The sequence below is a fragment of the Dermacentor silvarum genome, chromosome 6, assembly GCF_013339745.2.
Source record: "Dermacentor silvarum isolate Dsil-2018 chromosome 6, BIME_Dsil_1.4, whole genome shotgun sequence".
In the NCBI taxonomy this organism is placed as follows: Eukaryota; Metazoa; Arthropoda; class Arachnida; order Ixodida; family Ixodidae; genus Dermacentor; species Dermacentor silvarum.
Genome location: NC_051159.1, coordinates 21,253,554 through 21,266,214, shown reverse-complemented (window position 1 = coordinate 21,266,214; position 12,661 = coordinate 21,253,554). Strand labels below are relative to the sequence as shown.

General features: G+C 50.7%; 1 protein-coding gene across 1 annotated transcript; it reads left to right on the top strand.

The window, feature by feature from the left end:
• Window positions 1-8,073: 8,073 nt before the first annotated feature.
• On the top strand, window positions 8,074-12,041 carry LOC119456571 (uncharacterized). Its single transcript, XM_037718401.1, has 2 exons — window positions 8,074-9,324; window positions 11,979-12,041. The coding sequence occupies exons 1-2, from the start codon at window positions 8,074-8,076 to the stop codon at window positions 12,039-12,041; spliced, it is 1,314 nt and encodes a 437-aa protein (XP_037574329.1).
• The last annotated feature ends 620 nt before the right edge of the window (window positions 12,042-12,661 follow it).

Below are 12,661 nucleotides of genomic sequence, written 5' to 3'. Positions count from 1 at the left end.
TCACAGCAGAGCCCGCTCCTGCTTACTCTCCATGCGATTATCGTCCTTCTGAAGAGCTGATTCTCGGTATGATCAGCAAGGCTCTCTGCACATCTGAGCGTCAAGCACTGCTCCAAGTCCTGTCCCAACATTTTGCTGCATTCGATTTTACTCACGGAGATGCGCCACTTGATTTACCATCATCACGAGCTCTCCACAGAATAGATACCGGCTCAGCACACCCCATTCGCCAGAAGCCCTACCGCGTGTCATCCTCCGAGCGCAAGATTATCGCAGAACAAGTTAAGGAAATGATGAACAAAGGTGTTGTTCAAGAGTCGTCCAGTCCATGGGCAGCTCCAGTAATCCTCGTCCGGAAGAAAGATGGCTCCTGGAGATTCTGCATAGATTACAGACGCCTAAACGCTGTGACGAAGAAGGATGTCTACCCACTACCGCGAATCGACGACGTCATTGATTGCTTACACGCTGCCTCTTATTTTTCGACGCTTGATCTGCGATCGGGGTATTGGCAAATACCTATGGAACCTAAAGACAAGGAAAAGACCGCTTTCGTGACCCCAGATGGATTATTCGAATGTAATGTTATGCCTTTCGGCCTCTGTAATGCTCCCGCCACCTTTGAAAGATTCATGGATACAATAATACGTGGCCTAAAGTGGGAGATATGCATGTGTTACTTGGATGATGTAATCTTCGGCCGCACGTTGGAAGACCATAACGCCCGCCTGAGCCTTGTTCTGAGTTGCATCGAGAAAGCTGGACTAGTTTTAAACTAAAAAAAAGTGTCGGTTTGGCGAGCGTCAAACATTGGTTCTGGGACATCTAGTCGACAAGGATAGCGTCAGTCCCGATCCTCGTAAGATTGAAGCAGTCAGCTCCTTAAAACCACCACACACAGCACGAGAACTTCGCTCCTTCGTCGGTCTATGTTCCTATTTTCGTCGTTTTGTACCCCGATTTGCCGATATTGTTCACCCGTTGACATCTATTCTGCGACAGGATGTAGCCTTCACATGGACACCGGAGTGTGACGCATCATTCTCGCAGCTGAAGTTATATTAACGTCAGCACCCCTCTTGCGTCACTTCGACACATCTTGCCCGACTGAAGTTCACACCGATGCTAGTGGAATCGGAATAGGAGCGGTACTTGTACAACGTCACAACAACGCCGAAAATGTCGTCGCATATGCCAGCCGTTGTCTGAGCAAGTCGGAGCGCAATTATACGGTTACGGAGCAGGAATGCCTGGCAGCTGTTTTCGCCGTGCAGAAATTTCGATGTTATCTTTATGGAAGACCATTTAAGATAGTCACCGATCATCACTGGTTGGTTGCGTGATCCAACTGGTTGGTTTGCGTGATCCCTCAGGTCGACTCACGCGCTGGGCGCTGCGCCTTCAGGAATATGACTTCGTGGTGTCTTACAAGAGCGGACGTCGTCATGGCTTTCGCAGACTGCCTTTCTCGCATTCCTCTTGCGACTTCCGACTGCGAAGCTGAGAATTTTGATGACTGTCTCGCTGCCATTACTCGTACGTTCCCCGACGCGGCAGACTTTCAGAGAGAGCAACGCAATGATCTCAACCTGGATCCGCTGTTTGCCGCCGCTCGTACTTCTCAAGACAGTGGTCGCTTCACCATTCGTGATGAGTTGCTCTATAAGAACAATTACTCCGGGAATGGAGCACGTTTTCTTCTAGTTGTTCCCGAGAGTCTCTGCTCCGACGTCTTACGCGCCATGAATGACGATGCGACATCTGGTCATTTCGGTTTCGTGAGAACGCTACACCGCACGCAAGAGCGATTTTACTGGCCCAACATGTACCAGACAACCAAACACTATGTCACTAGTTGTGAAACCTGTCAACGTCACAAGCGACCAACCACCGCTGTATCACGTCCCCTGCAGCCATTGACACCGCCCAGTACACCTTTCGAGCAAGTAGGCATTGACCTTATGGGCCCATTCCCGTTATCTAACAATAAGAACCGTTGGATAATCGTTTGCGTGGACCATCTCACACGGTACGCAGAAACTGCAGCCATACCCTCTTCCACCGCTGCATGTGTGGCACTCTTCCTGCTGCGTTCCGTGGTCCTTCGTCACGGCCCGCCACGTGTTATCATCAGTGACCGTGGTCGCCAGTTCACGGCGGACGCCGTTGAGGAGCTACTTCGTCTGTGCACTTCTGAGTTCCGTCACTCCACACCGTATCATCCACAGACCAATGGCCTCGTTGGAAGGACGAACCGAACACTGACCAACATGCTTACCATGTATGTTTCCTCCAATCATAAGAACTGGGACGACGTGCTGCCCTTCATAACCTACGCATACAACACTGCGAAACATGAAACCACGAACTACAGCCCATTTTATCTCCTCTATGCAAGGCTACCGCGCAGCCCTCTCGATACTTTCTTAAACTTTATTCTGCACGCCATGACGACGATTCTGTGTCAAAGACTGTGTGCCTCGCTGAAGAAGCCCGCCGAATAGCCCGTCTGCGCACTTTGGCCTCGCAACACCGTTCAAAGGACCGTTACGACGAGCGTCACGGGCCTGTTTCGTTCGCCAAAGGCGTCTTGGTGCTTCTTTGGACACCGCAGTGCAAGCGGGCCTTGTGTCACAAGTTCCTGTCCCACTATTCGGCCCATACGTTGTCCTGGAGCGTTTGAGTGAACTTTGTTACGTAATAGCTCGCCTTCTGGGCAATGGCCGGTGATCAAGCAGAACGCAGGTGACTCATGTTGCTCGGCTGAAACGTTTTTACCCTACTGATGCCTCCTAACTCGCCCTACGGGCTTCGTCTGCTTGTGGGGGAATGTAACGAGCATACAAGAAGCAGTTGGGAAGAAGTGGAGGACGAAGTGCTTCTAGGCCGGATTGCGCGGTCACCATCATCCATCTCCTGTAAATAAATTCATTTCTGCACAACTCTCCGTAACAATACTATTCATGCTACCTTGCAGGGTGCACACTACATTCCCTTCGAACGTGAATTTACGACCTTGCCACGAGTCGCTAATTGTATTGGTGTATTGTTGATCGATAGTGGTAGAACGGGATATGTACGCCTCAGGCTAGAGCACATGTTTCGACAAGGAGACTTGTCTGGTCGAACAAGGAATGCCTCAGGCTAAATCATTTGTTCCTTTGTAAAGATGTTAGCTTCAGCTTGAGACCTTCTTTGTTGGACAACTCTTGATCACTAATCAAGAGTTTGCCCTCGTCTTGTTCTGCCTATTGCTGCACACAGAAGCTGCATTTTCCTTTAAAAAATTAATGAGGTCGAGGGCTTTGTGCGTGGCAGTGTCTGCAAGTACAATTTTTTTTTCAATGAATGACAGTTTTGGTGCCTTTCTTGAGCATTCAATAGGGAAGAACCAAAAATTAAGCTAACAGACTGGCTATGCCAACAAGTAAGCATGAAACAGGGGAAATCAAGCTCTCTATGAATGTGGAGTGCCATTTCTTCATTTCACACCATGCTTGGGGTCAGCAGGTCTTCTTCCTAAAATTGAGAAAGTTTTTGTAATGAAATACATATTAAAAGTATTCTGTTCATAATATGAAAAAAATGCTATTTGGAAATTCGTATTTAGGTGGGACCGGCGCCAAGGACAAAGAAAGGGCTTATAGAAAATGACACGCCGAACTGAATGACAACTGATTTAATTTTACGACAGACAAACAGTCATGTGCTCTGGAACGCTTGATAAAAGCCATAAAGAACCTAAGAAGCAGGAAGCAGTTACACACAACAATGTATGTGCTGCGACGTAGCGTTAACACGATCTTTAATGCACCGCGAAGACGTGGCGGACCGATCACACTCAAGGCACAGATCAGTCTCAAGATGAGTCCCCATAAGCGATGATGACGAAGAAACCGATATGATGATGAATATGTGCAGCCAACGAAGAAGTGACTGAGAAATGCCCGCACTAATTTCCCCCGCGTGCGAGCGGCCAGCCTGGCCGCAACTTAAAGGGACGGCGAACGCCTTGTGAAAGACTTCATGCGAGAGACGTGGACAATCTCGGCAGCGCGACAGCGGCGGTCAGTGGGAACCACAATAGGTTGGACGAGATAATTAACGGGAGAAGTCTGCTCCAAGACTCTGTATGGGCCTATGAACCGAAACTGAAACTTGTCGCACAAGCCAGGAGTGCGAACTGGTGTCCGGAGTAGCACTTCATCGCCCGGGCAGAAGAACACTGCGCGATGGGATGCGTCATAGAGGTCCTTGCGGTCCTGTTGCCGTGCTTCAGTGTTGATGCGGGCGAGCTGACGACAGTGGAGGAGGCGTGATATATATTGTTCACAAGAGGATGCAGCTGGAGTGACAGGGGCGGAGAAGAAGGAAACATCAAGAAAATAAGAGGGCGAACGGCCATAGACGAGGTAGAATGGCGAGTAACCAGTTGTGCGTTGTACGGTGGTATTGTACGCAAAAGTCACGAATGGCAAAATGACGTCCCAGTTTGTGTGGTCTGGTTGAATATACATGACTATCATGTCGGAGAGCGTGCGATGAAAGCGCTCAGTTAGTCCGTTGGTTTGAGGGTGGTAACTCGAGGTTGTGATGTGGGTGGTTCCGGAGGCTCGGAGCAATTCGGCTACGATTTGTGAAAGGAATGCCTTTCCACGGTCGCTCAGGATGACACGAGGAGCACCGTGACGCAGGAATAATGCTTGAAGTATAAATGCAGCCACTTCAGAAGCCGACGCCGAAGTCACGCAAGCTGTTTCGGCGTAACGTGTCAAGTGGTCGACGGCTGTCACTATCCATCGATTGCCGGTGAGAGTCGTGGGAAGGGGACCATACAGATCAATACCAACGACTTCGAATGGTGCCGATGGACACGGGACTGGTTGGAGGTCTCCGCTTTGAACTGATGTTGGTAGCTTTCGGAGCTGGCAAATGGCGCAGGAAGCAACGTACCGCGCTACACTAGTGGATAAGCCAGGCCAGTAGAAGCGACCTTTGATGCGGTAGTATGTTTTCTGAAAACCAAGATGACCAGCAGTCATGTCGTCGTGATAGGCCTTAAGAACATTAGCGCGAAGAGAGCGAGGCAGAACAGGCACCCAGCGTTGACCATCAGGATGATAGATATGGCGGTACAGGGCGCAGTTGTCGAGCTTGAATTGCGTGAGCTGTCGACGAAGGCGAGCGTTGGGTGGGCGCGAAGTTCCCTGAATGCGGTCTATGATGCGTCGACAGTAGGGGTCATCGAGTTGGTGAGATATGAGCGATCCATGGTCATCAGAAGGAATCTGGTCAATAGCGGTTAAGGACAACACATGCGGGGAAGGACGGTCCAAAAGCTTGTCGCGGAAGGCAGGAGCGGAACCATGGCATGACGTCGTAGGAAGCGGACAGCGAGAAAGCGCGTCTGCGTCCTGATGCTTTTTACCACACTTGTAGATAATAGTGAAGTCGTATTCTTACAGACGGATAATCCAGCGACCAAGGCGTCCGGTCAAGTTCTTGAGCGTGGAAAGCCAACATAAGGCCTTGGTGGTCCGTAACGATGGTAAAATGGCGGCCGTGAAGATACGGTCGAAATTTCTGTACCGACCAAACGACAGCTAGGCAGACTCAGTGATGGTTGCTCAGCGATGGTATAATTCTTCTCGGTGTTCGTCAGTACGCGGCTTGCGTAAGCGACGACCCTCTCACGTGAAGACTCATTTCGCTGTAGGAGAATACCACCGATGCCATGACCGCTAGCGTCCGTATGCAGGAGTGTGGGTGCGGTTTCATCGAAATGGCCAAGTACTGATTCAGATGTGACGGCGTTTTTCAGATGGGTAAAGCGGCGAAAATAAGAAGCGTATAAGCGGCGAAAATAAGAAGCGAGGCCAAAGAAACTGCGCAAATCTTTGGCCCTTTCGGGGCGAGGGAAGTGAAGAACCGCTGAAACTTTATCGGTATCTGGACGAATGCCGTCCTTGCTCACAACGTGAACCAAGACCTTAATTGTCTTGCTGGCAAAACGGCACTTTTTCGTGTTCAGCTGTAGGCCAGCGTTGGCAAGGCACGTCAGAACTTCGGCCAGGCGTTGCAGGTGTTGAGAGAAGGTGGAAGAGAAAATAACGATGTCGTCCAGATAGCACAGGCAAATCTTCCACTTCAGGCAACGCAGAACGGTGTCAATTAATGTTGTTCGAATGTTGCGGGTGCATCGCAGAGTCCGAATGGCATTACATTGAACTCGTATAGCCAATCTAGTGTTGAAAACAATGTTTTTTCTTTATCGTCCTCATGCATAGGTATTTGCCAGTAGCCCGAACGCAAATCAAGACTCGAGAAGTACTCGGCATTCTGCAGTGAATCCAAGGCATCGTTTATGCGAGGCATAGGGTATACATCCTTACGCGTGATCTTATTGAGTGCCAGGTAATCGACGCAAAACCGCACAGAGCCGTCTTTTTCCCGAACTAGAACGACTGGGGATGACCAAGGACTAGCGGAGGGGCGTATTATCTTCCGTTGCAGCATGTCGTCGACGTTTTGTTCAATGACTTTCCGCTCGGCAAGAGAGACGCGATATGGTCGACGGCGAACAATGGACCCGCCATCTGTCTCTATCCGATGCGTGATGACGGAAGTCTGTCCCAATGAAGAGGCATGCGCGTCAAACGAAGCTTCATACTTTTTCAGCATAGCAAGCAACTGTTGTGACTGTGAAGGGGTCAGGTCGGAACTGATGGCAGCTTCAAGGGCAGAGAAAGATGCGGAACGCCCAACAGAAGGAGCTTCAGAGGAAGCCGCTTCAACAGAAACAAGAGAGAGATGCTCGTATTTAGTGACGCAAGCCAACGTAGTGCTCTTAGGGATCAGAAGTTTTTCGGATGTCGGGTTGGTAGCGCAGACGAATGCGGAGCCATTCTCAAACCGGACCAGCCCTGACGCAGACTATCCCTCTTATGAGACAGTTCGCAGATGGTTGTACGAACACGTCACCATGTTCAATGACATCCGACGCGATTGCAACAATTCTCTGACGGCAAGGAAGTAGCTCGGTGTCTTCTGCAGCAAGCAAGCGAAGCGGTGAGTCATCTGTATGAAGTGAATGGGCGGTGTCGGTCATGTGGAAAACACGTTTCCTACAGCAGATGGAAGCGGACGCCGTAGAAAGAAAATCCCATCCTAATATCAGCTGCTGGGTACACTAACTTAGCACTGCGAATTGTATATAATGCAGAATTCCATCAATGTCGACACGAACAGTGCACAAGGCGGCAGGTCGAATGGCGTTCCCTTGAGCAGCGAGTAGCGTAGGTCCATCATAAGGAGTGGTGACTTTCCTGAGGCGCGAACACAAATCACGGTGAATAATTGACAAACTAGCACCAGTGTCTATTACAGCTTCCACGTGCACTCCTTCAACGAAAACAGATAGCATATTGAGGAAGAAGATGCGGTCACTGACCAAGTCAAAGTAATACACAGAGACGTTTCGGGACCCGTACGGGTTCCTTGTTCACACTAAGCTGGCAAGAGCCGTAAGTCGCTTTTTATACTAAAATGTGACGTAATGAGCGGGTGTAGCTGGCAGGGAGATTGCCATCTGTCCTGTTGATAGTGTCTTCCGTGGTCTGAATAAACACTGATTCTAATAGTCACTTGGTCACTTGGTTGACTTGGTCAGTGACCGCATCTTCTTCCTCATCATGTTACCTGACCAGACGAACTTTCGTCGAATTCTTGACTACATATCATACAGAAATAACTACGGACAAGACGTCGTAACGAAGATTCGCCAGTTTGTGTCGCTTACGTCGAGAATAGCCGCCTTCAAGTGCCATTTGTCCTTCAACCGGACCTGCAAAGTGGAAGGCCTTGTTCCAAAAAGTCTACGCTTGAAGACACCGGTAGCGTCAGCGTGGGGCCACAAGATAATCCGACAAGCCGAGAAGAAATTAGTGTCAGCACGCACTCTTAGAAAGCCGACAGAAAATCAAGAAATTGGAAACCGAGACTTTTTTCGCAAGGCGTCAGCTCGAACACGTCATTGCTACGGACTTCCCCGACGTACAGCTTCACGCCAATTTCATGGCGACGCTAAGGGAACGCAATTGCAGACAGTCGCAAGAAAGCAAATTGGACGCACTCAGGCCGCAGCAGCCCGCCCAAACTAAAGCTGCCGTTCTCAACTTGTCCTCGTACAAGCTTACTGCTTCTGAAGCTGCCGTTCTACGCAAGGGATTGAACTTCAATTCTGGTGCCTCACCCAACCCGACGAGAATGGTCTGCGCCGTGGAGCGAGCCGTCACACAGCTTCCTTCCGAAGTAAGAGACGAAGCTCGTACCCGCGCTATCGGTGTTCTGTCCAAGTGGCGGACACGCGACCCTCAAGCCCGGCCTTCACCGGCTGAGAAAGACGTCGTCAAGGGCCTCCGAAACAACCTCTCCATTGCCATACTTCCTGCGGACAAGGGAAATGCCGTCGTAATACTCAACAGAAGTGAGTACGATCAGAAGATGACGGATTTGCTTTTGGTCGGGGATACTTACGTAACCATACAAAAAGATCCCCAGGCAAGCCTTCAAACGAAACTGCAGAAGCTACTCTCCAATATTTTTAAGTTCGTGCCGCCGCAGCACAAGCACCTTTACTATCGCCTCCTGTGTACCAATGGGTCTGCACCTGCAATTTACGGCCTGCCCAAAGTACACAAGCCAGGCGTTCCGCTACGGCCCATCGTCGACTTCACAAGGTCGCCGCTGCACCGACTTTCGGGTTACCTCCACCAAGTGTTGGGCCCACTCGCCGGAAAAACAGCAACGCAGATTGCCAATTCGTCAGCTTTCGTGGAAAAAGTGCGCGACATTTCCCTGGATGAAGAAGACGTGATGGTATCCTTCGATGTCAGAGCGCTCTTCACTTCCGTGCCTGTCGACTTGGCCGTAGCGGCGTGCACGAAGGTCCTGCTGGCGGACGAAACGCTCGCAGAGCGCACACCTTTGGAGGTACAGGACGTCTGCGAGCTGCTGGAATTTTGCCTAAGCAACACGTATTTCACCTACCGCAAGCAGTGTTATAAGCAGATCCACGGAACTGCCATGGGGGCTTCCATCTCCGTTACTACGGCCAATTTGGTCATGGAGCTAGTTGAACAGAAGGCCCTTGCCGACTTCGCTCCCGCGCCCAAGATATTCGTCCGCTACGTGGACGACTGCTTCTGCATCCTAAATAAGAATGATGCCCCCCGGCTCCTGCGTGTTCTCAACTCGATAGAGGCAGCAATACAGTTTACCGCAGAATACGAGTGCGACAGCAGCCTTCCCTTCCTCGACGTCCAGGTGGGCCGAACCGGAAATAAGCTCTCGTTTGCTGTGCACAGGAAAGCGACGCATACCGGACACTACCTAAATTTTAATTCGTGCCACCCAGCTTGTCACAAGCAATCCGTTGTTTCTTCTCTAGTGACGCGGGCAACACGCATCTGTTCAAGTGACGACGAAATCAGGAAATAACTTCAGACAATCCATCGCTAATTAATGACGAACGGGTACCCAAAGAATTTTATTAAGACTAATGAAGATCGTGTCCTCCATCCCAGGCCATCCCAGGGCAAGTCGTTCCGAAGACGCGCCGGCGTTCCATATGTTCCTGGGGTCAGCGAAGCTCTAAGCCGTATCTTTTCAAGGTATGACCTTCGCGTTGCGCACATGCCCTCCAACAAACTGAGAAATCAGCTTGTTAACGTGAAAGATCGATTAGACAGCAAGAGCTACCCTGGTGTTGTCGGTGTTGTCTACAAGATACCATGCGCAGACTGCAGCTGCAGTTACATCGGCGAAACTGGCAACTTCACCAGAAGATTAAAGGAACATCGGAGGGACGTCTGCAACAACAAGAAAGCGCCGAACGCACTGGCAGAGCACGCCGATAATCACGGTCACTGCATCAATTGGGATAACGCCACTATAAAGCGAAGGAGAAGAATCCGGCCACAAGACTACTATTAGAATCAGTGTTTATTCAGACCACGGAAGACACTATCAACAGGACAGATGGCAATCTCCCTGCCAGCTACACCCGCTCATTACGTCACATTTTAGTATAAAAAGCGACTTACGGCTCTTGCCTGCTTAGTGTGAACAAGGAACCCGTACGGGTCCCGAAACGTCTCTGTGTATTACTTTGACTTGGTCAGTGACCGCATCTTCTTCCTCATCATGTTACCTGACCAGACGAACTTTCGTCGAATTCTTGACTACAGATAGCATATTATGCGGAGGCGCTGTAGGAATTTCTGTCCTGTCGAGCAATGCAGCTTTTCCTCCAAGAGCTGCATAATTTAGTTTTCCGGGCGACGATCGGCGAATGGAGAAGCTGGTCGAAGTGGCGACGTAGAGCGACGAAGGGGTGACGGCGAGCGGCGTCTGGCCGGACGGTAGCTAGGAGCCGTCGCGGAGGTTGCAGGTGGCGATGGAGAGCGGTCGGAACGCGGAGCATAAGGACGGCGTTGGAAAGAGGCCCGAGCAGAAAAGTCGTCCCGTTCGTAGGTGTCAAATCCGCGACGCTCGTCTTGCTGCCGCTTGTGACAGAAACGTGCGATGTGGCCACGATATCCACAGTAGTAACATATAGGTCGGGTTGGACGCCATGGTGGAAAGTAAGGTTGGTGAGGTGTGCTGGTAGACATCGAAGCCAAGTGCGTCTGCGTTGGTTTAGGAGGCATCGATGGCACGAGGGCTGGGGTAACTGCGGCTACCTGCGCGTACGTTGGTGGCGGCCTAGGGACTAGAGGGTCCGTATACGCAGTACCCGCCATAGACGCCAACTCCTCCTTGACAACGTCACGCAAACTGGTATTGGGGCTGTGGGCAGGAATGGGACCTGCCGAGAAGCCAAGAGACTGCAGCTCTTCTCGTATGATTGCGCGGACCATTGCGCGCAACGAGGGATCTGCGGTAGGGTTGTTGTCAGGGGTGTCCGGGGTGGCAATCGGACAGATTCGAGTTCGTCGAGGCGCTGGCACGTAGCTACAATGTCAGCGACAGTAGCCGGGTCCTTGATGGCCAACGCATTGAAGGCGAGAGGCCCAATGCCTTTGAGTATGTGGCGTACTCTGTCTGATTCGGCCATGGAAGCGTTGACGCGCCGACAGAGAGCGAGGACATCCGCTATATACGACGTATATGACTCGCCGAGTTGTTTGCGAGTGTCGAGTGCCTTCTTCGCGATGGCGGAACGAACGGCCGGAGTACCAAAAACTTGTCGGAGCGGCTGTTTGAAACTACTCCAGTCGGTGAGGTCGATCTCGTGGTTGAAAAACCAAGTCTTCGCTACGCCCGTGAGATAGAAGGAGACATGGCGTAGCTTCGTCACCTCGTCCCAGTGGTTAGCAGAACTCACCCGGTCGTAGTTGTCAAGCCAATCCTCCACATCTTCACCACGAGAGCCAGCAAACAGATGGGGGTCGCGCTAGGGCCCACTGACGATCCAAGATGGAGAGGTTGCGACAGGCGGAGCCGAGATTGTAGATGTAGAAGTGCCAGAGTGCTCGTCCTGCGGCATGTTGGCGGACAGCTGGCACAAACGGCGACCTGAGCGAAGCTCCAGCAGGTAGAGCCGGCGAGCAGAGGACAGGGGACCGAGGAGCAACCTCTACTACTTGCGACGTAGCGTTAACACGACCTTAAATGCACCGCGAAGACGTGGCGGACCGATCACACTCAAGGCACAGATCAGTCTCAAGATGAGTCCCCACAAGCGATGAAGACGAAGAAACCGATAAGATGATGAACATGTGCAGCCAACGAAGAAGTGACTGAGAAATGCCCACAGTGCATCGAAAATGCACCTGATCATTGGTTTGCAAACAAGTATGTCATTTTCTTATCAGTTCACAAACCAGGTCCTACACTGAAACATTTCTCCTTCAGTTTGGAAATACTGTGAGCCTTGTTTATTGCTTGGGTGAGTTGGTTGCTCTTACTGCTGTTAGAGTATGGTGAAGTGCAATAGACGGGACAAGGCGAGGCAAGACAGACGGGACAAGCGCATCTGACAGCTGATTGGAAAATTTCGCTGCAGCAGGACATGCACCCAAGACACCTCGAAACCAGCAACAAACAGAGCAGGCGCAAAAAACAAAGAAATATGGCAAAGATAGCTAACAACACATGTACAGTCTCTTATGAATGTGATGGTAATTGGGAAGAATGTTACGCTGTCAACTGCGCACAACTGGCCCAAGAGGAATAAACAAGAAAACACAAATAGAAGAACTAGCTGAGCTGTGGCTACCTATCAATCGCACTTCTTTGGTTAAAGTGCCCCCTAAGCCACAATAACACACTTTTGCACTGCAAGGCAAGATCCCACATTTCTCCTTATTTCAAACACCTAAAGTCTGTAACAGCCTGTCGCTCAGGCACTGGTCAATCTGTCCCAAGTAAACACGACCACAGTTCAACGAATCCTGTAGACGACCGAAATAGCACATGGGACATACTGATACTCACGTTTCGTCATACAGTACTTTCTAATTTGACTACCTGCGACAGATTTGCACACTTGTGCCAACTTGCATGCCGCAGAAAACACAAGATCCACCCATACTTCCCTGCTACTTTCCATAAGTTGTGCAAAACCTCAGCAACACATCCACCCCCTCAAGGTGGCAAC

What these genes read in the sequence shown, in the direction of transcription:
- LOC119456571 (XM_037718401.1), top strand. Translation starts at nt 8,074, where the DNA reads ATGGCGACGCTAAGGGAACGCAATTGCAGACAGTCGCAAGAAAGCAAA. An exon ending in TTCCCTTCCTCGACGTCCAG is followed by an intron (nt 9,325 to 11,978) that starts GTGGGCCGAACC and finishes TACTGCTGTTAG; the next exon opens with AGTATGGTGAAGTGCAATAG.